The sequence below is a fragment of the Pseudonaja textilis genome, chromosome 3 (assembly GCF_049901715.1).
Source record: "Pseudonaja textilis isolate UNSWEBS1 chromosome 3, rPseTex1.2, whole genome shotgun sequence".
NCBI classification, from domain to species: Eukaryota; Metazoa; Chordata; class Lepidosauria; order Squamata; family Elapidae; genus Pseudonaja; species Pseudonaja textilis.
In genome coordinates, this window is record NC_141992.1 from 44,626,829 (window position 1) to 44,652,062 (window position 25,234).

The following is a 25,234-nucleotide window of genomic DNA, read 5'->3' on the forward strand; positions in this document are numbered from 1 at the left end:
AGATTTTGAAATAATTATAAGAATATTTTTTGTAATTTGTTTAAAAATGTATTCAAAATATATGAAGATTTTTAATTTAAGGGTAAGAAATCATCACTTGGGGAAGTGTTGTAGATTAGAGAAAAACACAAGAGGAAATATTGAAGTCTGGTTACTACAGGAAACCAGAAAGAGCTAGATTATAATAAAAGGAGAAGGGCCAATAATACAGAATGAAACAAGTATTTTAATTCTGGAAAAATTCAAGGAAATTTGGCAACAATATACTTTTAAGACTGACTATTACTATAAAGATGGATTCAAAAGAAAAAATAGAAGAGGATACACCTAGAATCAGACTGTTTTGGCTGTGGATTTAAAATTGACAGAATACAAAAATGACATTGAAAAAGGTATTATACAAGACTTACAAATGAAACTAGCAGATGTTTTAATAGCTAAAAAGGACACACAAATAATACATCAGAAGAGTGACTTGAATGTGTAGATTTCAACCCAGAAGAGTGACTTGGACAACTTGCTAATTTTGAACTAACAAAGATATGTGTTATATTTGTGAAGGAGTTGTTGTGAAAAGATAGAATGAAAAGAAATTAGCTTTGGGACATGACTTAAAAGGAATAAACATTAAGATTTTCTTAATTTGAATTAGCTTCAAATTTTTGTATTTTTAAACTTCAATAATAATTATGTAAAAAATAGGTATATAACCTATGGAAAATTGAAAATCATGACTCAAAGCATATAAAAAAATCTAAAGAATTTATATGTTCTCTGGCAATTATTTGATACCTTTTTAGAACCCTCATTTTAGAGTCTAAAGTTATAAAGAAATCCTGGACAGACACACATAGAATACTGAAGGACTGTTTGGAATTATCAAAGTAACAAGCTTCAAATTCTCTATACTTTTGCTTCTTGACATAATGAAATAAATCTAGCTGCTTCCTCAGATTTAACATCCTTGGTCTACTCTGAGTAGACCAATAATCTAATATATTATTTCTCAATGACTTCATCAATGCCAACTGTTCCACCTAGTCATTTCCTCAGGAGTGACTTATAAACTCATAGCATTACCTAATCATCACTGAAGCAATATGAAGCCTGTCCTCATTGCTATTATTTTGGGACAATGAGCACTGGATCATTTTAGAAAAAAAACCCCTGATGTATGAAGAATTGAGCTTGGATTGTCTTCATTTGCTTAGTTACATTTAGATCTATTTACAGGGAATTATGGGAGTGATAGCTATAACATGATGTCATTCTTAAAGGACTGGAAGTAAAGCGCTCCTTACAGTCTATATATTGCACAAAGCAAAATATATTATAGATTCTCAAGGAAATTACTCCACTCTTGAATCAGCATCCCTTACAACAAGGGTGTCAAATTCCCATCATCATGGCGGTGTCATGTGACATATCAGGACTTTTCCCCCCTTCGCTAAACCGGGAGGGATCAAGGCCAGCACATGATGAATCCGGCCCACAGGCCGTGAGTTTGACACCCCTGCCTTATAATAAGCAAAAAATAATCACCAATGCCATCAGTACTCTCAAATCCCAATTTCATCAGAACTTTGCTAATGTAACAAACTTATGCTATAGAGCTCACCTCCTTCTAGAAAAAGAAACAAAATTATTTATTCAAGCTTTTGTAAGAATCTACTTACCACACTGGAGACCTCTGCCTCTAGTGTGATATCCCATCATTTACAAGTGATGCTCTCTAGATACTACATAAGATAAACAGGCCAGAGTTTGTGCAAAAGAATGGTCACAAATTTGTAATCAGAACTCATTGTGACAACAAAGTAATAATAGACCATTTTAACCTCACAGGATGTCCCATTATGATCTGAACGTAACAGTTTTGGAGAAGAAAAAACTTTGCCAGTATAATTCAGTGAAATATATTGAAATATACATCAATATATTTCAGCTAATTTTAGAAATTCTGAACAAACACAATAGAAAGACCAAATAGAATAGTAGTATTCTTAGGAAATATAGCAAAATAGTTAACAGACTAATAATTAAAAGAGAGGATGTTCAAGTTTTTATCCTCAAACATAGCATCAGTACACAAATGATATGAAGTACGCTTTTCATTTTTCATATCCTGATGCATAAAATATAAACTAGGCTTCCCCCCCCCAATTTTTTTTAAAAAATAAAGTTTCTCAGAATTTTCTGCCCTAAAATTATTTGTCCTTACCCTTGCATTTAAATGTACACCAAAACAGATTTAAGTAGTTTCATTAATAGTTTTGTGGAAGATGTGGAGACAGAGTTAGACAAATGTCACCTCTTTACAAGAGGCTCCAAAGATAACATAAATATTCCCAATACTTGGAGGAGGGCCACAGAATAATGGTTAACTAATAAAAGTTATAAGTTCAGTTCTTACATCTCCAAATAGGCCTGGGAGAGATTTTTGTCTGAAATTTGTGACTGCTAAGATCAACCATGGTACATAATCCTGACCTAGATAGATCAGTAGTCTAATATTCCAAATTTGATAGCTTCCATTTGGCATTCTCTATTAACAATGTTGGATGGAATTCAAGGCATCATAGCATTTAGGTTGTCTAAGGTAGTTTTTGTTTTCTTGGCAAAAGTAGAAACTCAGAACAGAGACATGGATGGGTGGGAGCTACTTAAAACTTGTTTCTTTATTTGAAATGATATTTTCTTTGAGTATCAACTGAAAGTAGTCCTAGTACTTCTACTTTAACAGACATCCATAAAACAGGGATTAAAACAAGTACTGAGAATAATGTTAAATGATCAAAGGACTGTGAACGGGGTTACTGAAGAACCCAAAATGTCTCTGATCTAAATCCACATTCAGGGGTGGGGGTGGAAATAGCTCGATAAGCATTTTTTGTAATTTAGTTGTGGAATGTTACAATAGCACTGGCTACAAGAATTATAAAGAGCAACCAACAACACCAATGAATTACACACGACTGCTCGGAATTGAACCACATAATAAACTGTTGGTTTTTTAAATGTTATAGAAAATCAACCAGGATGATTATTGCAAACTTCTGTTCCTTCTGTTAAGTTTCTCTATAGGTGGCTTGTCTATAGATTGTGCCAGTCTTAGAAAGAATGCTGGGTTGTACAGATTTTTAACACCAGATGACCTTCATTGGTCATGGTTACCATTTGTACATTTAGTCCTTAAAACTCTGGTCAGTAAATTCAAGAGTTTTCTGGGACAACACAGTTGAATATAAAATCCAGAAACGTATTAAAACTTTGGCCCGCCTTTGCCTGATTTATTTTTAAAAAGAAGCAGCTATCTAGAACATGAAGCCATAGCTCCCTTGCTGCAATGAGACAAATACTGTTAATAGATCAGGACAGCTGCTCTGCCTCCTCCACCACATGAGAGCACAGCCAGCATGCTTCATCACAGGTGCAAATCATCCTACATTCTCAGTGTACCCAAACGTCTCTCTTCTTCCCACTCTCTCAGTGGGCTGAAAATCACAGCATAGTTAATCTGCTCCCTTCTCTGCTCTTCTTCTGTCTCCTGTATGTTATAGAACAAACGCTGCTGGTAGAGCTGACTGTGCTTTGGAAATGACAATGGATCTAATACACATGATAATAATGATGATGAAAATGATATTAACAATAAAAATAGCAAACTTCTATCCCCTCTACAAGCCTCTTACCCTGCATTTTCAATTACATTTTGAATCAGTAAACATCAGTTACTTCTTTGTTCTACTTTTTTTTTAATCCACTGCTCTACTGTTGTCTCTATCCTGCTGCTCCGCCCCTCCAAGCATCCACATTTTAAAACCAGAACAAGCTATTTCCAGGAATTTATCCTGGAGCACCAAATGGACGTCCGGAAAGAATGCTCACCTGGGCATGAACCATCTCGTGGAATCATGAAGACTGCACAATCCCAGTGGATGACCTTCTGCCCCTCTCTCCGGTAGCATTACAGATCAGTGCAGCCTGGGGCCACAGCATGCCGCAGTCCGTCTTGTGTAGGTGGAGGGTCGGAAGGAAAAATACTGCTTCAGCCATACAGGCTCTTCCAAATCCACAGGGAGAATGCTTTCATTCAGCATTAATCCAACATCGTCTATATATCGCCCCGCCTCACTGACAGGCAGTGAAGGTTAAGGCCTGAGAGTGAATTCCAATTATTTCCATCCCTTCCGCCTCCCCCTATGACTGTCCAGCGAGATGGATGATTCTATCTTGGTAATTCCCTCTGTCACTCACTTCCAAGAAAGTCTGGCAGGTCATCAAAGGAGAGATTAGTGAGATAATGAAAATGCCCCTCTTTGGAGCATTCCTAATTCCTTCGCTGAGATTTGAGCACTGACATTCCTCCCTGGATGAGACAGATGCTTCAATTATCTAGTATTGGTTTGATCTCAGTATGGAGAAATCTTTATTCCTCACTACTGTACAAATTCTTCCTACAGGCTGCAGCATCATCTGCTGGCATCAGTCAGAAATGCTGCACAATTTCTCTCACTGAAAATCTATTGATGTTAAAATCCATCTATTCCTCTTATATTTTCAACATACACATATAATCGCAACCATGTATTTTGGTTGAGGCAAGAATCCTGAAAAGCATCAGTCAATAAATTGTGAGTCTAATCTCATAATAATATATGACCTATGTATGAATAGATTCTTAATATTATTACTGTAGAAAGGCTGCTTTAACAGTTATTCCAGTAAAAAGATGTAATAAACATGTTCTAATTTAAAAGCCCAGCCATAAAACATAATTTATTATTTATGTCATTCAATTTATAAGGGTTCCCACCCCATCTAAGCGACTGTGAGTGGAAAACAAAGTTTAGAAACAACAATGTAAATAACAATTCCCAAACAAACCACACCATCAAAACAAAAGAACGTCAATGTCATGGAAAGTAATAGCTCCAGAACAAAGCAGGCTCCATCACCCTCCTGACCTTCATTTGACCCTATCGCCCAACAGCCAGGTCTTAAGTGCTTTCTGAAATGACCTAGTAGAGTTGGGCCAGTTTGACCACAGGAGGTAAGGTGATCTAAAGGACAGATGCTACGACAGAGAAGGCATGCTGCCTGAGTCCTGTGAAATGGTATTCTTCTATCTGACAGGATTTGGAGTATGTCCTCCTTGATGGGGTGGATAAAGGAAATGGAAAGACACAGTTTCTCAGATAGCCTGGCTCATCCTATTCAAGTTTGCAGGACTTGATAAGTGACAAGCAGAATCTTGAATTGCACCCAGAAACCTACTGAGAGCCAGTGCAGTATGTGAAGCAAAGGTATCACACATCAGCAAATCAAAAGATGCCCATAATAGCTCATGCTGCTGCATTCTGGAGCAATTGCAACTTTGAGATGTTCTTCAAGGGCAGCTCCATGTACAGTGCATGTCAGTAATCCACATGGGAGGTGACCAAAGCATGAGTGACTGTGTGCCGAACCTCCTGCAATTAGTCACACAAATATTTATTTAGTGCCATCGGTGTATTTGATTCTTTACAACAACAAAAAGCCAGTCCAAGGAATTTAACAAGAGAAGGATGAGAAACCAGAGATTTCTTCCTCTTCTCATTCTCTATGGCAGTTGTTAACTGTTTTACTCCCAGAACTTCTGTCAATTTTTAAAAATTATGGAGGAGCCCAAAGATCCTTTTCTTTGTATATTATTATTGATTTTATATTAAAAAATTAAAATGGGCACTTTTGCTGTTGCTGCTGCTTTTTGCTATTATTTGATGGATTTTAATTTTGTATTATTTTTCAGTTTAGGTTGGCAAACAGTTTTAATTTTGTGGAACCCTGAGATAGTCTTGGGATACCAGGAATCCTAGGACAACACTTGAAGAAACAGTGCTCTCTAAGCCACATACAATTCAATATGCTTGGTTTCATCCTCCATATTCACTTTGGGAAAAGATCTTAACTGTGATAATCACTCATTACGTAATTATGTAACATTATATAAATGTTCAAACAATTGTATGTTTTCCAACTCTAGAATACTCTTTTTACATCATTATATGTTCCTTGTTTATTATTAAGTAGATATAATACGGCTACCCAAGTCACACATGGTAACTCTGGGTAGCATACTGCTACAAAATAAAAACCCAGAAAATCCCACCCACAATCAATCATTCCCAATTAATTCCTATTCACTATGAATCAGTCCTACCTTTATAAACACTGGTCCAGTTTGCCTGACATGATGACTCAGTGTTTTTCCTACCTCTATTAATTAACTTGCTTTCATCCTGGAAGATTGTGACTGGAGGAGAGAAGAAGAGTATATGGAAGAGAATAAGAAAGAATAAGAGAATTGGAAGGAACCTTGGAGATCTTCTAGTCCAACCTGCTGCTTAGGCAGGAAACCCTCTACCATTTCAGACAAATGGTTATCCAATCCCTTCTTTAAAACTTCCAGTGTTGGAGCATTCACTACTTCTGGAGCTAAATGGAATGAGATTATTTAGAGTTAGGAAGAAGAAGGGGCATACAGGAGAATGGTCAGTGCAGGACCATTGATTCTGATTCTGAGATAATGGCAGAAACATTGGTCAAAGTCCAGTTGCTGGTAAAGAAGTTGGCAAAAGTTAGGTTGGCAATAGCTGGAACTATAGAGAGGTGGAAGTAGAGAGCAGGAAGTTGGACAGAAAAGTAGAAAAAGCATGCAATGTTTATTGTCCTCCTTCAGGCTTTTGATTAGAACCAGACAAAAAGCAGCAGTTATAAGCCTTAGTAATTGTCCATAAATCAGTCACCACAATAGCAATACATGAGATATGTCCCTGAATGAAAATTATGGATAGGCACAAGCTTGCAATCAGCAAAATACAGTGCTCTTGCCTACAACATATAAGTGGGATCCTGATCAAGCTTTTGACTGAAAACAGATGAAGACAAAATGCGGAGTTATCTAAGATAGTGTCAGTGCCAAAGAAGTGAATAAAACCCACCCCAAAGATAAAGCTAGAAGTCCACTACAGAGGAATAAAAAAAAAGCAGAGTATAAAGAAAGGTCAAAATTGTAATAAAGTATAAGAATTCCAGCAAGTATTTTACTTTGAAATGAGACTCATAAGAGCATTTATGGCAGCAAAAACTCTTCTCTGCTTTCTTAGTGCTGTTATGATGAAAGAGACTGGAAGGTTGCCATTTTCATAAAGGCACCATATGTATATGTTGGGTTTGGGGTTTTTTTTTTTTTTTTGGATGATTGCTGTTTGACTTCTTAGTGCAAGAAATAACTCACTGATAACTCAGACTTGGTGATTATTTGGGGGTATATGGCATATGATGTCATATATATCAGTCCTTTGGCCATCAGCCTTTAATATAGGATATGTAAAATGCTGAATTGTTATGGTTGGGTCATTGTTGTGTTATGTTGCACATCATTGGCTTCCTGGAAGAAGATATTAGGATGTTCCACCCAAGTGCCTGATGGATAGAATTGAGTTTTAAAGTATTTGGGAGTTTGCCAGTAATGTTGAAGGTATTTTCCCAATATCTGATTGATTCTGACAAAATGAGATTAGAATAGTGAGATTGCTCTGGTAGGGTTCTCTCCAGTCCAGAGATTTTCCAGATTCTTTGCAGATAAAAATCATTCACTTATTCAGAACTTGATGTGGTTGGACAGAGCCAAGAGTAATGGTGGGAGCTGAATTTCATGTCATCTGGAATTCTTCTGAATGCTATGGACACTAAGGGTATGGCACAGTTCTCTGCAGTATGAATTCTGCCATGTCTGAACTGGATTAATGATCAGATGGGCTCCTTTCAGAGCATGTATGGCTAGATTTAAGAAGTAACAAATGTATCTTCAAGAGAAGATAAGGTGCTATAAATTTTGAACAAAGCACTAGCATGCCTTTTCTTGAAGAGGCCATCTCTAGATTCAATTGTGTTAAGACAACTTTCTCCCAATCTTCAAGTGAAGATTTTGTAAGAAAAAATGGTCGTTATGATAGTTATAGTTGAAGAAGATTATTTAGATGTTCTAATCAGGATTCAGGAGACACAATTGAGGCAGAACTCATTGACCTGCTAGAAGAGCTCTGTTGCCAGCTGGTAAAGGGTATTTACTTTTGAAACTTTCAGCAGCATTCACTACCCCTGTCTGTGATACCCGTTTTTACCATCTCTGAAAATCAAGAGTGGAATTACTGTTTACAATGGTTCTATTCCTACCAAAATCTTTAGTTTCAGTTGGTAGCTATGATGGTGCAGCAGTCAAATTCTTAGCTGTTCTACAGGGCTTGATGCTTTTGCATTGCTTAACATCTATAAAAACCACTGGGAGACGTCATCTATTGGTCTGGAGAAGGTATTCTAAACATGCTAATGATAATGATGCAACACCTCCTCACAATGGACTGGAAATGCTATAGTTTTTAACGTGTGGAGCAGATGTCCCACAAAAAGCTTAAATTAAATCCTAGCAAATAAGAGTTCCTGCTTATTTGGAAACACTGTAGCTATAATTTCATTCCAATGATAGCTTTAAGCAGATCAATTTGCTCCTGAATGAGCACTGCTGTAATTGGCCCATCCTTGTGTATCTCCAACTGCTGCTAGAGCTGCAGGTACAAGCTGTCTATGTCGGTTTGTGGCTCTTTTTAGACCATTAAGCCCTGGCAGTACTGTAGTGACTCATATTGTCATTTCACATTTTAATTACAGCATCACACTGAACATGGGGCCGTTTTTGAAGATCACTTGAAAGCTGCAATTCACATAAACAGCAGCTAGGTGCTGATGGAACTGTGTGGTTTTTTTCAACTATTTTCTTGATTGTTGCACTATTTCCTGTAAGTTTTTGAGCCTAATTCAAAGGGCTGGTTATTACAGTATATACAACAATCCATGTGGTGCATTGCCAAGATATTAGAGGGACTGTCTTCCTCAAAATGACTCTTCCTGTCTAGGGAGAACATGGAAAATGGGTTTTCTTATGGTTCAAACCTCCATGAGGAACCCAAAGGCAAGCGTGATAGCACTGATGTCTTGCCTATCATTTTGCACCTGATCTTATGCATCATGTTATTTAGACAGACATCTTAAGGGGCATGGTTGCAGGCAGGTTTATTTCAGGTTCCTGTGGCTTTACATTAGGTTTTTATATACTGTAAATTATGGAATTATACTGTTAATTATGGAATTGGGGTGATATACAAACATATCTAATAAATGGGATTTTATACCCACATATTTTTCATACTTTATGTATCATTGAACACATTAAAGGGCAAATGGAATTTTATGCATGATTAATTGGTTTCTATACATGTACAATGAATGGGAAAAATTTTTTAGCCCATTTCAGCTGAGGACCATTAAATCAAATGTTTACTGTGCCTAGGTGAAAAGATTATTTTTACGTACAGTTTTTCTCAAGATAAACTTCAATTATTAATATATCTATTTTGCTTTCTTGGTGACAATATGGAAGCAGTTTACCACTGCTGCTTTACCTGCTGCTGTTTTTAAACAAACTTTCAGACTTTAGGAATTTTCATCTAAACTATAGCGAACTTTGACTCAATTGAACTTTTTCAATCTCAGCCAAGACCAACTAGCTGTGCCACCTAGTAGGGCAAATATTATAGTATTTTTTCAATTACTTAAACCATGAGTAGTGATTTTAAACTTGTCATGTAATTTAGTTAAGATCTAAATATTGAATTAAATATTTTACACCAATCATCTAGCTTCCTTCCTTCCTTCCTTCCTTCCTTCCTTCCTTCCTTCCTTCCTTCCTTCCTTCCTTCCTTCCTTCCCTCCCTCTTCTCCTTCCTTCATTTGCCACCTAACTCCCTGCTAAGGCAAGTCTATATTTCAGAAATTGAAGCACAAATGATTTAGAATTAATTTTTACTACCAGTAGAGGGAGATCTATATTAACACAACTGGCAGTGAACTTAATGTGGATTGAGATTAAAAAAAAAGTTTTCCAGTATGTAGCATTCAAATTATGTTTATTAGACAAGTGATAAGTATTTAATTATGAATATTAACAGCTAGTCCAAGTGCTTGCTGTGAAAAAGCGGTCGTATAATAAATTAATTTAGCTCTTCTACTGAAGGCATTATGCATATTCTTTCCACTGTTCCTATCATTAAATGTTTAACATCCGGATGAGCTGAACATAGATGAACTGAACAAGAACATACAGCAAGAAATGGCAGGCACCTGGTGTCAGCACAGTTGGCACTAGAGAATCACATCTCTAATTTCATAGATATGTACAAGCAGGAGGTCAAGAGACCTGATATAACTATCCAAGTAGACTTCTGTGATGTTGAGGAGGGCTTTATGTAGCTTCTTGCACATTAGAAAGTATTAAAATGTTGTACTTCAAATATGTGAGAAAGAGACTACTTTTTATGGTGAGAAGGAGACATTTCCTTGAGACAATATATTTGTGTACAATTTTTTCAAATCCTGGGTCCATCAGGAGCCATGTCTGCTTGGAGATGGATCCACACATGTACATATAGAAGATATATTGCTAAAGTATGGTTCCTATGCTATGTGTTTAGAATCTCTAGGTATCCTTCAATTGAAGCATTTCTCCTTTCCTAAAGGTCATTAGAAAGAAATACTAGCCACTTATCAACATATATGAATAATTTGGGTGCTCAAGAAAAATAAGCTTCAGACTGTCATATGAATGGCTTACGTTGATTAGTGGTTTACAAGGCAAAATTTAAACTAATTTATATTTGTAAGGGAGGCGAGACTTCCATAAAAGGCAGGCAGGTTAGAAAAGATGAACTGCATATTTTATGATAGCTAATGTTTCAAAATGAGCAGTGTTGTTTAAAGTATCCACATCAATAAACATTTCTAGCTTTTTCCAATTATCAAATACACATAAATAGCAATAGCACTTAGACTTATATACTACTTCACAGCCCTCTCTAAGCAGTTTACAGAGTCAGCATATTACCCCCAACAATCTGGGTCCTCATTTTACAAACCTCGGAAGGATGGAAGGCTGAGTAACCTTGAGCCTGGTGAGATTCTGCCAAATTGCAAGCAGCCAGGAGAAGTAGCTTGCAGTACTGCATTCTAACCACTATGCCACCATGGCTCTTTAGCTAAAACTAAAGTGTTGGAAGGGACAACCAAGCCACCAAGTCCAACCTGCTGCTCAATACAGGATTTTTTAATATGGCTATTTTATAAATAAAGTGAATAGAATGGAACCAGACAATTTTCCTACAGGTACCTAATGACAAAAACTCACAAGCTAATTGCATGGATATGTGTGGTATATCACTCTAGAAACCTCCAATGACATTCCATATGCCCACAGACATCTTAATCAGTTCCTCTGAAAAATGAGACTATTTGTATTTTATTTAACTTTATATATTTTTATCAGATCAAAGCCCCAATCACAGCAGATGAACACTTTCAGAAATATATGATATACGACAGAATAGGGATCCTTCCAAACTTTTCCTGAAGATATCAAATAGATAAATTCCATGAGATCAAAACATGGTCCAACAAAATGCAATGATTTCTCATGTTGTGTGGATGTGTCTATATTTTGAGTTGCCCATCATATATGGCAGGATAATTTCTCTGCAATTGCCCCACTCCAGCTTTTAGTATAGTTGTTCCCCTGGCTTCCCCATGTCCCATACCTTCTACAAAGCAGAAAAATTTATTAATGAGTTCCCTGCATACAAAAGGGATGATAGGCTGGATCCCTGCACACAAAATCTAAAGATTCTAGTTAGCTAAAAGCAGAGAATAAGGATCTCAAATTTGTTTAATATCCACCTTTAGAAACATTTAGGAAGGTTTTAGGAGAGTTCTAACTGTTGCCACCAAGGAAGTTCAGTACTATCACAAAATGTCAAACAACTGGATTCGTTGAGCGGAGCCAGTGGAATGAAAATGGTTAATCTTCATAGCACAGTTAGAGCATAAACATTAATCATTGTATTCATAAAGATAAAGCAGAATTAAATAATAGATAAATAGATCACTTCCTGGATTGTAATAACCTTGCATCTCTGTCATGCAGCTTTTAAATTATTTCTTAATTGCTGCTATTATAGCAAAAATGTGTATCACATAAGGTTTTCTATTTTTGTGTAAAAGCTTTGGTGTTCTTTCCAGCACAGCTAAAAATGAGCTGTCCTAGAAACGATGCCTCCAACAGGCCATTTGTCCTGCAGGCGAAGTGCCAGCAGGAAGACGAAGGCAGTTCTGTGAAGCAGATGTACAGAATTCATCTCAAGGGAAAAGAAAAACTGGAATCATATATCTTGACTGCTCCAGCCTCTTCTCAGTTTCTAGGGCAGTCAAGGTCAATAAGCACCACACTGAGAATGAAAAGCATAGTATTTGAATGTGGCACATAAATGCTAGCAGCAAAGTAGCAGTAAAGGTATTACTGAAACATTTACTTACAGCATTTACAGACTATCACAGCCTATTCTTACTGCTCTCTCTGTGTTTATACTTTTGTGCCTGCTCACAAACAAATCTGGTGATATGACTATGCAATGACTTGAGTACAGTTCTGAGCTCAAACAGATTGCATATATGAATGCATGTGCAAAATTACATAATAATGCATGTGCGTGTGCACATTTTAGGCATAACTAAGCAACTTACTGCTGTTAATATAATGTTAAAATATATAATGCTCTCTTTTGCTCAGTTTACACCCAAACAGATGCTCACTCACTCACTTCACTCACACATTCCAAATATAGAATGTTGGATGGAATCTCAGTTCAAAAAAATGGAATGGAAAAATAATGACACAGAATAATGCAGCATTTCGGTTTAGATTAATAAAACAAATATAATATTTCAACTGATTTGTAATAACTACACTAACTTTATTTTGTCTTTAGCTGATTTAATTATTTGTTGGTAGTCACTGAGATTTCATAACTTTCATACTTAACCTTTAACTTATTAGTAATAGATTTATAAATGGTTAGATTTGTAAAATGCCTTTTTCTGAATGTCTAAAATGAGATTCTTCTCCCTTCATTTTATATATACAGTAAAATAGCAATCCTGTAAAGTATATTGGTTTAAGGGAACAATGACTCCAAAGTCCCCCAGTGTGTTTCCATGGCTTAGGGTAGATGGGTTAAAAATGTAAATACATCCTTTAAAAAAAATAAAAATAGCATCAGCCACAAAAATTCATTTGGGATTTTGGAAACAGTCACATTCTTTCAGTCTCCTCTATATCACAGGATTGCTATGAGGAAAAAAGCATGAGAAAGCACTATATATGGTGCCTTGTGTTCCTGAATGAAAAGCAACTAATAACTGAAAATATATGCTTTGAAAAATGCAACGGAGTCCTGATCTTCAGTTACATTAAATATATTGTGACTTTAATAAAACCTCAGTTTTAAAATGATTTTCTCACCGAAGCCACCTTTAAAATAACCTTTTAACATAGGACCATATATCTTGTATACTTACGATTTATATTGACTGTTTCCTAGTATGATTGATTGCTAATTGTACCCTATGACTATCATTAAGTGTTGTATCTTAAGATTCTCGACTCCTGACGAATGTATCTTTTCTTTTATGTATACTGAGAGTATTTACACCAAGACAAATTCCTTGTGTCCAATCACACTTGGCCAATAAAGTATTCTATTCTATTCTATTCTATTCTATTCTATTCTATTCTTGAGAAATGGGAAAATTAAGTTCTACATCCTAGGTCTCTAATTGTAACACAATACTAAACTTTCATTGACTAAATTTTATTAATAACTGGCTTCTTTGGTGTTTTAGAGATATTGGGATATTGGAATCTTAGTGGTATATTGAGTAATTTTTAATATATTAAACTATTACAAAATGACTCAACAGGAGACAATAAAGATGTATGAAGAAATCTTAGTGGTGTCTAAAAGTATTTATGAAAATGTGACAAAGAATCATAAGGAAATGATGGGATTCTTCAAAGATAAAGATGTGAGTGTAGAAGATCTTCAACAAATGGTGGAAAAGGTGAATATAATATTCAGAAGACAGATGAGAAATTAGGAGTGATCGAGGAGACAAATCAAAATAAGACAAAAATACTGAAGAGACAGTAACAATAAGTACTAAGAATCAAACAGATAATTCTTTAAGAGCTTTAAATAGAACCGGGGGGAGGGGAAGAAGATGTCCCCAAAATAATGAAAGGGTTGGGTATTCAAATGATGCACCAGAAGGAGACAAGGAGTAAGGCAGAGGGAACATTGAGTCTGTGTAAAAATGTTAGGAAGAAATATAAGATTCTAAGAGAGAAATATAAAAGAATTATCAAAAAGTCAATAAATGATGAAACTCCAAAAAGACTAAGAGTTGATGGATAGAGATAAAATATTTTGCAATACGGTGACTGTATTAAAAACGAATAGAAAAAAGTAAAGAGTATAAATTGGGAAAATAGTAGTATACATATTGACATATAATAGAATTTATTATAACCACAAATATATTATGTTAGGAGGTGGAAGACTATGATTAGGTATGTTTAAATGTATTATTATTATTAACAGTGTGTAAAAATATATTGAAACTTATAGCTTTCAAGGACTATAAATTCAGGGGACAGAGATATAATCCTAGGATTGATTAATCCTATTAATAATTTTATTGGTGTTTTTAGAAAATTGAGATATTGAAAGTATGGTGGAACATTCAGCAATAATTAAAATATTAAAATATTAGTGATTCAGTAAAGGACAACATATACATTGTATAAAGAAATGTTATTGATAGTTAAATATACAGTATTTATGGAGAGTGATAAAGAATCATAAAGAGAAAATTGTATTGTTTAAAGACAAAGATGTTAATATAAAAGAACCCCAACAAATGAGGAAAAATGAGTACAAATTGGGAAAATAGTATCATATGTATTGATATATAAAAGAATCTATTATAATTACAATGTCCATATTAAGGTTAGAAGTTGGAAGACAAAGGTTATGTATATTTAATTGTATTATTATTGTTAGCATTGTGTAAAAAGTATATTGACCCAGTCAATATACTGTCCACAAACTATGTATGGCTGTTAAGGGAAAATTACAAATGAAATATATACAAAAAAGAAGTCTATACAGTTACTGTTTCAACTCCTTCCCTCAAAACAACGCTATAGAACATTGCACACCAGAACACTAGACACAAGAACAGTTTTTCCCGAAAGCCATCCCTCTGCTAAACAAATAATTCCCTCAACCCTGTTCAACTATTACAAAGACTGCACTACTATTACTGTAAATTTTTCATCACTCCTTATCACCCATCCCCTCCTACTTGTGACTGTATGACTGTAACTTTGTCGCTTCTATACTTATGATTTATATTGACTGTTTCCTAGTATGATTGATTGCTTATTGTACCCTATGATTATCCTAAGTGTCGTACCTTTTGATTCTCAACTCCTGAAGAAAGTATCTTTTCTTTTATGTATTCTGAAAGTATTTACACCAAGACAAATTCCTTGTGTTTCCAATCACACTTGGCCAAAAAAGTATTCTATTCTATTACCAATCACAATTCAGACCAGTAATTTCATCATCAAGTGACATGATTTTAAAGTGAAAAATTATGTGACAGTCGTGGACTTATGATATCAATTCATCAGTATTGGCTGCAACTGGTAAGTGAATTACTATGGATTGTTAAGCCCAATGTCACGTGACTATGAATTGAAATTTCCTGCCAACTTGGTTGATAACAGAAATCTGTCATTAGAAATGCCATTAGATGTTTGTATTGCAGTGTTTCTACAACCTCAGGAACCTTAAGATGCCTTGACTACAATTCTCAGAATTCCTCTACTAGCATGCCATCCCCAGTCATCATGCTAGGGAATTCTGGGAGTTGAAATTCATGCATCTTAAATGTGCTGAAGGTGAAAAACACCAGTCTATTGCTATAGTCCTAGGCTTACGACCACAAAATTTTCATTGCTAACAAGGCAGTTGTTAAATGAGTCATAACCCATTTTACATCCTTTTTGCCATGGTTAAGTAAATCACTGCAGTTGCTAAAGGAATCATGCAGTCCTCTAAATAAATCTGGCTTCCTCAATTAACTCTGCTTGTCAGAAGCTCCCTAGGAAAGTTGCAAATGACAATCCCAGGACCCTTACATCAGGGGTGGGATTCAACTGGTGTTACTATCGGTTTGGTGATTACATTTTGCCTGTGCATGCGCATGTAAAAAAACCTTAAGCTGTGCAGCCCGGAGAGCTGAAAAGTGCCTTTGTAGCTTTGGTCATTAAACAAATGGCTGTTAAGTCAAGGACTACCTGTATACCAAATGATGAGTGAAATAAGAGAAAGGAAGGGAATGCAAATGCTATTGTTTCTATTATGGCATCAATCCACACAAGGTTCAAACGATCACATTTCATTCTTTCATGACATACAGAAAGACATTCATTTCAGTTACTTAAGGAACAATCGCAGCCAGTCGTGAGCCATCTGTCTCTCTTCTCTGATTCCTTTTCTTTTGAATGTATAAATCAGGTTGCCTGGAGGTTGCTGTCCTGTTGAATGATATCAATAGGAAACAGGAGCCTGTCACCTGAGACTCTTCCTTGCCTTTCAAGTGAAAAAAGCTGTTGTGGCATCCACCATGCAGAGCAGTGAGACCAAATGTCTTGTCCAGTGCACCAAAATTGGCAAACAAACTGAAAAGCTAGTTTATGATTAATTTTCAGACCTCAGTAAGCCATCACTGTTCTGGATATAATTTGTACAAAAATTATACATTATGACTAATACCCCCTTTTAAAAAAATCTATTATTAAACTAGTATAAGGAAACTGGTCATGTTCCTATAATTATGTGTTTTTTCCCTTCACTGGACAGAACAACAGAACTGGAAGTGGACTGCCATGGAAACCCTCCAAAATGAACTATTCTCTGCATACTAAAGCAAAGGATAGAAAAAGTAACATGCGAAGTCCAGTACTAGCTACTCTGTGAATGAATGGAAATATAGCCCTACAAAGAACATGGGGAAAGGAAGATGGTTTTGAGTGGTTTACTGAAAAAAATGTCTTCATGGATTCCTTGATTTCTGTTACACACCTCACTTAACAAATACTAGGCTGGATTAAGTAAGAGGGAGATGCCAAAGAGTCCATACTGGTTCTTTTCTTCTTATAATATCAGCATAGTGTTTATGGGTGACAAATTATGCCAAGGAACTGCTGGGATACTGTTGGGGCACAAGAATGCTATGCTTAACTGCTTCGTGAGAGTGAGAGTGAGTGAGTGAGAGAGAGAGTGAGAGAGTGAGAGTGAGTGAGAGAGAGAGAGAGAGAGAAAGAGAGTGAGTGAGAGAGAGAGAGAATTTTATTGTGCCTTTCCCTCTCTGCCAGGCACTTGGTTATCCCTCTTTAATCAATTAAAGTTGCAAGGCTTGTTTAGCAATACCCTTCCTCCTTAGGAAATAAGTGAGATGACATCCTTCTTGTCTTTCCAATATCAGATTCACTCCAGGAGGAGTTCTGAAGATTTCCAGTTCCATCACCATCATCTCCCTTTCCACAGAGAATCAGTACACAAAATTGGGCATCAAGACTTCCTAGTTCCATTTTGGACATATTCTTTGGTAGGTTTAAGAGAGAATAATGTCTCTACTATTTCAGATCCAGAATTTTGTAAGTATGAACAATTAAGTTTCAACCAAAAGGGCGGGGACTATAGTACCGAACTGAAAAAGGCGCACTGGAGATAGTGGTTTGTCCACATTTTGTCCTTAGCCACATTAGTTATTGCCTGTCTTTCAGCAGCAGCAAGCTAAGAAACCTTTTTTAAAAAATGAAAGAATATGAGTGGATTTTGTAAAATCATCAGTAGAAGGCAAACTGGATGGATGAATGACAATAGACATTTTCCTGTCAAAGAGAAACTGGCTGAACTGAGTGAAGGGAATCAAATAGGGAATTAGTCTGGAATCCCTATGTGGGCATAAGAGGGTAAAGTCTGATACCCCTCGAGTGTCACTGAAGCTTATCTAGTCTATCTTAGGTGCAAATTATCAAACAGCTAATTGAACTCTTTGCATGTGGATCTGTTTGTTTGTGCCTGACATTATCACCATTGCAAGCACTTGCCCTTGTAATACTCCCTATACTGAAAAACATAGCAAAATATTTCGCCCTAGCTGCCCTTGGCAGGCAGAAGTAGTTGCAACGAGCAAACTGAATAAAATTTTCCTGCGATATTGACTTACATTTTTCTAATTCACTGTGAGCCAAACAAAACAACTTTATTGCAATCCACACTCTTAATTTTTTTCCAAATCCTCTCTGAACTCCCAAGCAGTTCTATGACAAGGCTATGCTTATTTTACCAAAATGTTTCTTCTTGAATTACTGGCTTTCTTTGGTAGAAGTTTAGTAGAACTATAGTTTCTGCCTTAATAACAGCTTGCAGTGACTGCTGACTTTTGCTTTATGGAATATTCCCAAATAGTTCTCAACAATCATATTTTAACTGCACTCATTGCAAGAAGAACAGCTACGGCAAGTTAGGATATCTTACTAGGGAACTTAATTTGCTGAGTAGGGTGAAAGATAATGATTGCCTCTTTTTTGCCGAGTTACGTGGAAAGAGAACATGAGGGAAATCATTCTCAGAAGTTCGCTAATCTACAAGCTTATGAAAATAGAAATAAATCCAATGGTGTCTCAGTTCTCCCAAGTTAATATTCATGCAATACAGAAAAGCAATCCAAAGAAAGAAAAATAGTAGTTTGCTGGGAGCACTAAGAACTCAACAGTTCAACCTGAGATACACAAGTTCTTTTGGAAGTACACAAGTAGCACCTTACCTAGGGCAACAGTTGTTTTCGGTTTCTTAGAACTCTTCATCAGACAAGATGGTCAAAATAACGAAATTTAAAGATGAGCCACTGAGTAAAATTCAAAGTCCTTTCCTAATGCAAGCAACTGGAACTATGTATTCAATTTTTAGATGCTCTCTATTAAGTAAGTTGGAATTCTTTAGATTTTCATTCTTGAATTTAATCAGTATTGCATTGAATTTATTCAGCATTCGGTGTTAAAGATACTGCTGTAAGAATTATGCCATTAAAAAGCAGTATGTAACATGGCCACTCATAATTGATTATTGATTGAAAATAATGCTTTTGAAAGGTCAGAAAATAAAAAAGCTAAATTTCCTCCATCACCAACTGTGTGTTAAGTATAATGCTATTTTCTCAGTACAATACTCAAAACTTCTGATAAAATAGACAAAAATTTATAGAATAATTCGGTCCTTAAAGTGCACCAAGATTCAGTTGTATTTTCCTGGGTTGTAACTTCAACTGCTTTTGCCCCACTCATTTTCTCTGGGTATAGGCATCAATTGGGCACCCTTCCCAATTGGGAAACATATGATGAATATAACACAAGCTTACTGTAAAGGCAACTGAATACAATTTAGAGTGAAAACAATATTTCCTGAATGCATAAATAGTGCAATCATTAAAGCACTTTTAGATGGAAAAATGTTTAAGCCTACCCTAAATTTTGATTTGTGCAATGAGGATGGGAGGGAGAAAATCTCTACCTATTGCAGCATGGCCTGCATAATTCACCTGAAACAATGTTTTTCTTAAACATTGAACAGATATATGATTTTTGCTAAATCCTGAATATTTCTCTTTTTCTTGAAAAAAAGAAATGACAAATCTCCAGTACCAAATATCTATGCCATACATTTAGATATACACTTACATATCTATGCCATACACTTAGTAGATATACATCTACTCTGACATTAGTTACCTGTCCTGTGAAATTGGATTCTAGGGTCCAGTTTTCCTACCAATGACAAATCCAGCAGTGATATAGAACTGAGCAATGTAGAACTGAGCAGTGTCTCCCATTTTTTCTAAGCTTTACCAAAGCCGTGACCATTTCATCTTACCTTGTCACTGACGCATTCAGACTCTTCTGTCAGAAGGTAAACATTCCCACTTTCAGCCATAAGGATAGTAGTGTCTGTAGTAGATGAAGATCTTGGCCGGCCTTGATGTTGATGCAGGATTGCTGTCAGGCTGCTATCCTGGGGGGCCCTACGCATAAGGTGTGGACTGCTTTTTTGTGGGTCTACAGAGCTACTCTTGGCTCGGCGACTGCCACTGTGCAAACTGGTTCCTCTCTTGATGGAAGGACGGGAGCGAATCTGCTGTAGCACCCTGTTGAAGGCAGTGGGTCGAGCTGGGAGGTCATGGAGAGACACAGCATAAGAGACACGGTGCATCTCAGGAGAGCGTTCTTTTTCATCAGGGGAGTCATGATCAGACATGCCATGGTGTTGCTGGGATGACTCCTGGGAATTCTGATGCTCCCGTTCCCGGGATCGTCTACGACTATGGAAAAGATGTTTCAGTCCATGACCAAACATAGAACCTTCAGACAGCTGTTGTATCTTCTGTTCAAGGAAAGAAGACAAAATATTGGAAAGATAGTTATGGAAGGAGCTACCCAAAATTTGTTGCAAAACACAGTTGAAATATGAAAATATGAAAAAACCCACCCTGGCCATGCCACCCCAAATCACAATTTTGCTACCAGTCACTGACTGGTATCATTCTATTGAAGTCCAGATTTCATCCATATGAAGAACACATCATAACCAAGAAGCCTGGACACTATGCTTCCTCATTATATTAGTAAATTCCTGTGTTGCCCTATCTGCAATATATGATACATTGTTCCCCCTTTGAAAGGTAGCCAATGTCCACTGCTATGGAGTGCTATGGAAAAAAAACATGGGGAAGCAATCCAGAGGCCAGTAGGAAAATGCCAAGTGCAGAAAAAATATACATTAAATCTAGAGAGGTGCAACAGCATTCCAAAAGACTAGTGCCTGATCTAACTCCATCAGATATCAGAGGGAAAGAAAGAAGATGTGGATAGATTTGAAGAATAAATTATCTAAATAAAGTTTAGTTCTATTTTTCTGTGTAGTCTGTTTCCTGATATGGTTCATCTTGAAGGGATGACATCAGCAATAGTCAGAGACTTGTGCTGAAGAAGTAGGAGTAGAGAGTAAAGAGGCAGGCCTTCATGGAGACAGGAAAGATCCATTACCAAGGCAATAGTCAGATAAAGTGGATTGAGCCTACATCAAGAAAGAGTTTTACAAAAATTCCCAGAGAACTCCCCCCGCCATCGTATTAGAGAAAGGAAAAAAGAGGGAACCACATTTGGACTTGTAAGATTCTGTTACTATTAGTATTCTAATAATTGTCATGTTGGGCCTACACAGTTTCTTATAAGGCTGATAGTAGCAAAACTCTGAGGAGGACAAAGATGAATGCTTAGGGGTAAAGGGCAAGAAGACATAAAAACCATATGATTAGAAGAGCTGCAATTAATTGCATACCCTTTAGCATCATAGGGACATACTGTCATAATATAATTTACTACCTACTCACCATGCTATTTTGTTTTGGGATAAATAAGTTTATGTAAAACATAGAAAAGAAATAATGAGCAAAGGAGTTAGATCTAAGAAGAAAAGAAAATATAGCCAAACACAGTTTATATATGTTGGGTATATTGATACACCAACTAGGTTTGGGTGAATAAATATATAAACCAAGGTTTAAGTATTTGTAGCTTTAAGCACCAAACTGCAATGTAATTGGATAATTAAGGGTGCGGTTGCAAGCAGCAATAAAAGGCAGTAAGAGAAACGTAACAGTCCTGGTCCCTGGTCTCTCTGCTCTCTGCCCGCCTGCTGCTTACTCCTGTTTGAGACGTCTGCTTCATACTGTTTGTTGGCTACTGTGCTGGATACCATTTCTGCTGAACAAAAGGACTATTTCCTTGGTAAGCTGATATCCTGTGTATACTCAGCGTTGTCTTCGAGAGAAAGGTATCGGGAGGAGAAGATTTACAAGCAGATAAGGACATAGTATTGACTAGTTAATGGACTAAGTTACTGGATGGATATATTTGTGAATGACATATGGACTGATTGACAATGCTTAAACTCTGAATGGATTAAACAACTATTTAAAACAACAAACAGTGTTTGTCTCCAGTGTGTGTATACTCTTGGGCCCGGCCTCTCTCGTTTGGCTGCCTGGCTTGACTGCTGCTGCATACTCTGCTTGGGGGTTTGTCCCCAAACACTAACAATATACCATCACCATTCACTACTTTTCTTTATTCCTATCCTTGCAAATCATCCTGTTTCCCCTAGATTTACATATTGATATTGTCATTTGTTCTTTCAGATTGCTATATTATTTCTTCTAAAGATACTTATGTGATGGCAAACTTACTAAATCATGAAAGTCATTCATCATTGCTATGTGTCATTTGAAACATGGCATTGTAAAGAATATCTATTGTTGGATATTTTGAATATCAAAGCAGCTCACAGAATCCACAATCTAAAGTACAACTTGTGTGCAACAGTATTGTGATCACTTTTGTTTTGTCTTGTAAATCTTAATAATATTTCCAAATGAAATATTTATTTTTGCCCTCCTTAGTCTGATTTAATTAGAAAGCGGCCCCAAAAGCTTGATCAGTCTGTTACATATACAGTGTTAACGCTACTTCTGTTTCTTTACTGTTCTCCATTGGCACCAGCTATTGCCAAAGCCACAATTTGAAAAGCCTAAGGGAAAAGTTACTCAAAGGAAGAGCAACGTGTTCTGTCAGCTCTGTTGCTTTTGCCAAACCACAAGGCCAGCTAAAGTTACAGATATTAAAAGGTAAGCCTAACAGATACATCGTATTATAAAAAGACCAAAAGGAAATAAAAGTTCCTACAATATTCAAAAATGAAGGCCAACGAGATTATAGATATAAGCTGTTCCAAGTAAAACTGCCTTTTTCCATTGACTGGGGATGATTTTATTAATAGCAATGATGGTTATTATTTTATGATAAAAATAAGCAAAAAGCATTCAGGAAATAGCTTGAAAGATTCAAATAGTGGGACACAAATCACTACTTATTTCTTCTATCAATGTTTTTTATTTGTACAGAACCTTCACTCAGGTGCAATAGGAAGCAAGAAAAGGCTAATGATGGGTCAAGAGCCATATACAAAAACAGTGATCATGTTACTGCACAAAAACATTAATCAACAGAGGATAATGGAATGCTATTAAATTCCATTAAAAGCCTAGCTATTGTTTTCTTATTAAAATTCTGAAACTTTTCAGACCTCCCTGCCTTTTTCTAAAGTTATTCTACTTTTTGAGTTTTTCAAGTTAATAATCCATTCTACAATGAATGTCGAGAGATCCTGACATATGGTTGTGAACATATGACCTGTGTGCATACATTTCTGGATTGGAACAGTAATCCACAAAGCTTGAGATGACAAATAGATCAGACTGTTTCCAATTCTGTCCCACCCTACAAAGTTTAGTTTAGTTTTTGTTTAGTTTTATTATCATTGCACCTCGTACAACGAAATGAAACACCACTGCACATCATGACCATGACCATGAAAATAAACACAAATTCACCCTTCATACATTGAACCAAAAATCCCCGACATTACACCAACACTGCACTATACAGCAGAATTCAAAAGAGCCACTGCCCTGGGATAGAAGCTGTTTTTCAGCCTGTTTGTCCTTGTTTTTATTATTCTGTACTGTCTGCCAGGTGGCAATAGTTGAAAAAGAGGGTGCCCAGGATGAGATGGATCTTTGAGAATGTTTTGAACTGTCTTAAGGCAGAGGAGCTATAAAGCTCTTCCAAAGGGGGAGAGGGCAACCAATGATCTTCTGGGCAATGACGTTAACCCTCTGGAGTGCTTTCCTATCTGCCACTGTGCAATTGGCAAACCATACAGAGGTGCAGTATGTTAAAATGCTCTCTATGGTGCAGCGGTAGCTCTTCCTGCATCAGATTAGTAATATGTGACAACAATACCACATATGCAATATAGATTAAGGATGATTCTATGTTATAGTATTCTCAACCCTATCATGAATACAAATATTATTGAATAATTTAATTTCTCTTGTGAACCAGCCTCATGTCACTGCAAACACACAGGTATTCCAATCACTAAACATCCTTTTTGCTAGTTAAATAAGTTAGCAGTAAAAGATTCACTGAGGACAGCCTTTTTACATTAGTATTTATAATCCAAATATAGGTTTTAAAATTCCAGAATTTAATTTTAACTGGCCTTTCATAAAATATCTGAGGCTATGATATATGAAAAACAGAATCCAATGTTTGAACAAGACATAATTTGTTGTCATCCATATCCTACAGATTGTTGTCTTAGAAAATTATTTTTGAAAGGGGGGAAAATCTCTACCGAATTGTTGCTTTGGACATCACAATTTAAATTTATTCTATTTATAGTGTTTCTATGGAAACAGTGTACATAGATAAAAAAGAACTACAAAACCTACAGATTTCTCCCATCACGATACAAGATGGATTTAGATTCATCTGCCTTTAAAAAGACTCATGGGAACCAAAATGAACAGTTCCCACATTTTAAAAATAACTAAAGTAAAAACATTAAAAAGAGAAAGTTGGTGACAGAGAAGGAAAAACAAGTTATTTTGACAGCAACGTACAAAGACTAACTTAATCTCATTTTTTCCATTTAAAGTGGGTGGGGGTGGGAGTGGATTGGGAGCGGCAAATGACAACCAAATAGCAAAACAAATAAATGGCAGCTAAAATTTTTGCTTTGTACATTGTTCAGGAAGATGCATACACACAGAAAGAGAACAAGTGGTCTGTTCAATCGCAACAAGTAACTCAAACTCTAACCTCATGTTGGGACTACAACCCCCAGAACTTCCAACATTGCAGGACTCTGCTGGGATGTTGTAGTCCCAACACATCAGCAGTGATATCCAATTTCATGTAGTGGTCAGGATTTATAAGGTTACATGAAGTTGACAAAGAAGCAACTGTTTTTCAAAAGTATATTACTTCTGGATAATTCATGTTACCAGAGAATTTGACTACACATAGCACAGGTTCATTCACAATATGTATATTGAAGTTTAGCAGTAATATTTCTTGCTGAATTGGTACCACTATTAAACAGAACATTACTTTTGTTTGTTTGTTTAGGAGATCTATAATGCCACCCATTCACACATGGTGACTCAAGGCAGCTTATAAGAATATAAAAGCATCATATAAAAACAATAAACT

At 36.2% G+C, this 25,234-nt stretch overlaps 1 protein-coding gene and 1 long non-coding RNA gene across 5 annotated transcripts in view; one reads left to right on the plus strand and one right to left on the minus strand.

Annotated features, from left to right (window-relative positions):
• The window catches only part of TMCC2 (transmembrane and coiled-coil domain family 2), an 82,160-nt gene that overhangs the window by 38,820 nt on the left and 18,106 nt on the right, over positions 1-25,234 (minus strand). For 3 of the 4 annotated variants that reach the window (XM_026715555.2, XM_026715557.2, XM_026715556.2), the window contains exon 3: positions 19,992-20,498. In XM_026715555.2, the coding sequence (XP_026571340.1) occupies positions 19,992-20,498 (507 nt within the window). Of the gene's footprint in view, positions 1-3,888; positions 4,364-19,991; positions 20,499-25,234 lie in introns of those variants that run through there. The other variant, XM_026715560.2, reaches the window with a different exon arrangement.
• LOC113446095 (uncharacterized) lies at positions 17,525-23,251 on the plus strand. The gene is made up of 3 exons (XR_015742819.1): positions 17,525-17,664; positions 22,676-22,800; positions 23,077-23,251. It is a non-coding gene; the product is annotated as an uncharacterized LOC113446095 (long non-coding RNA).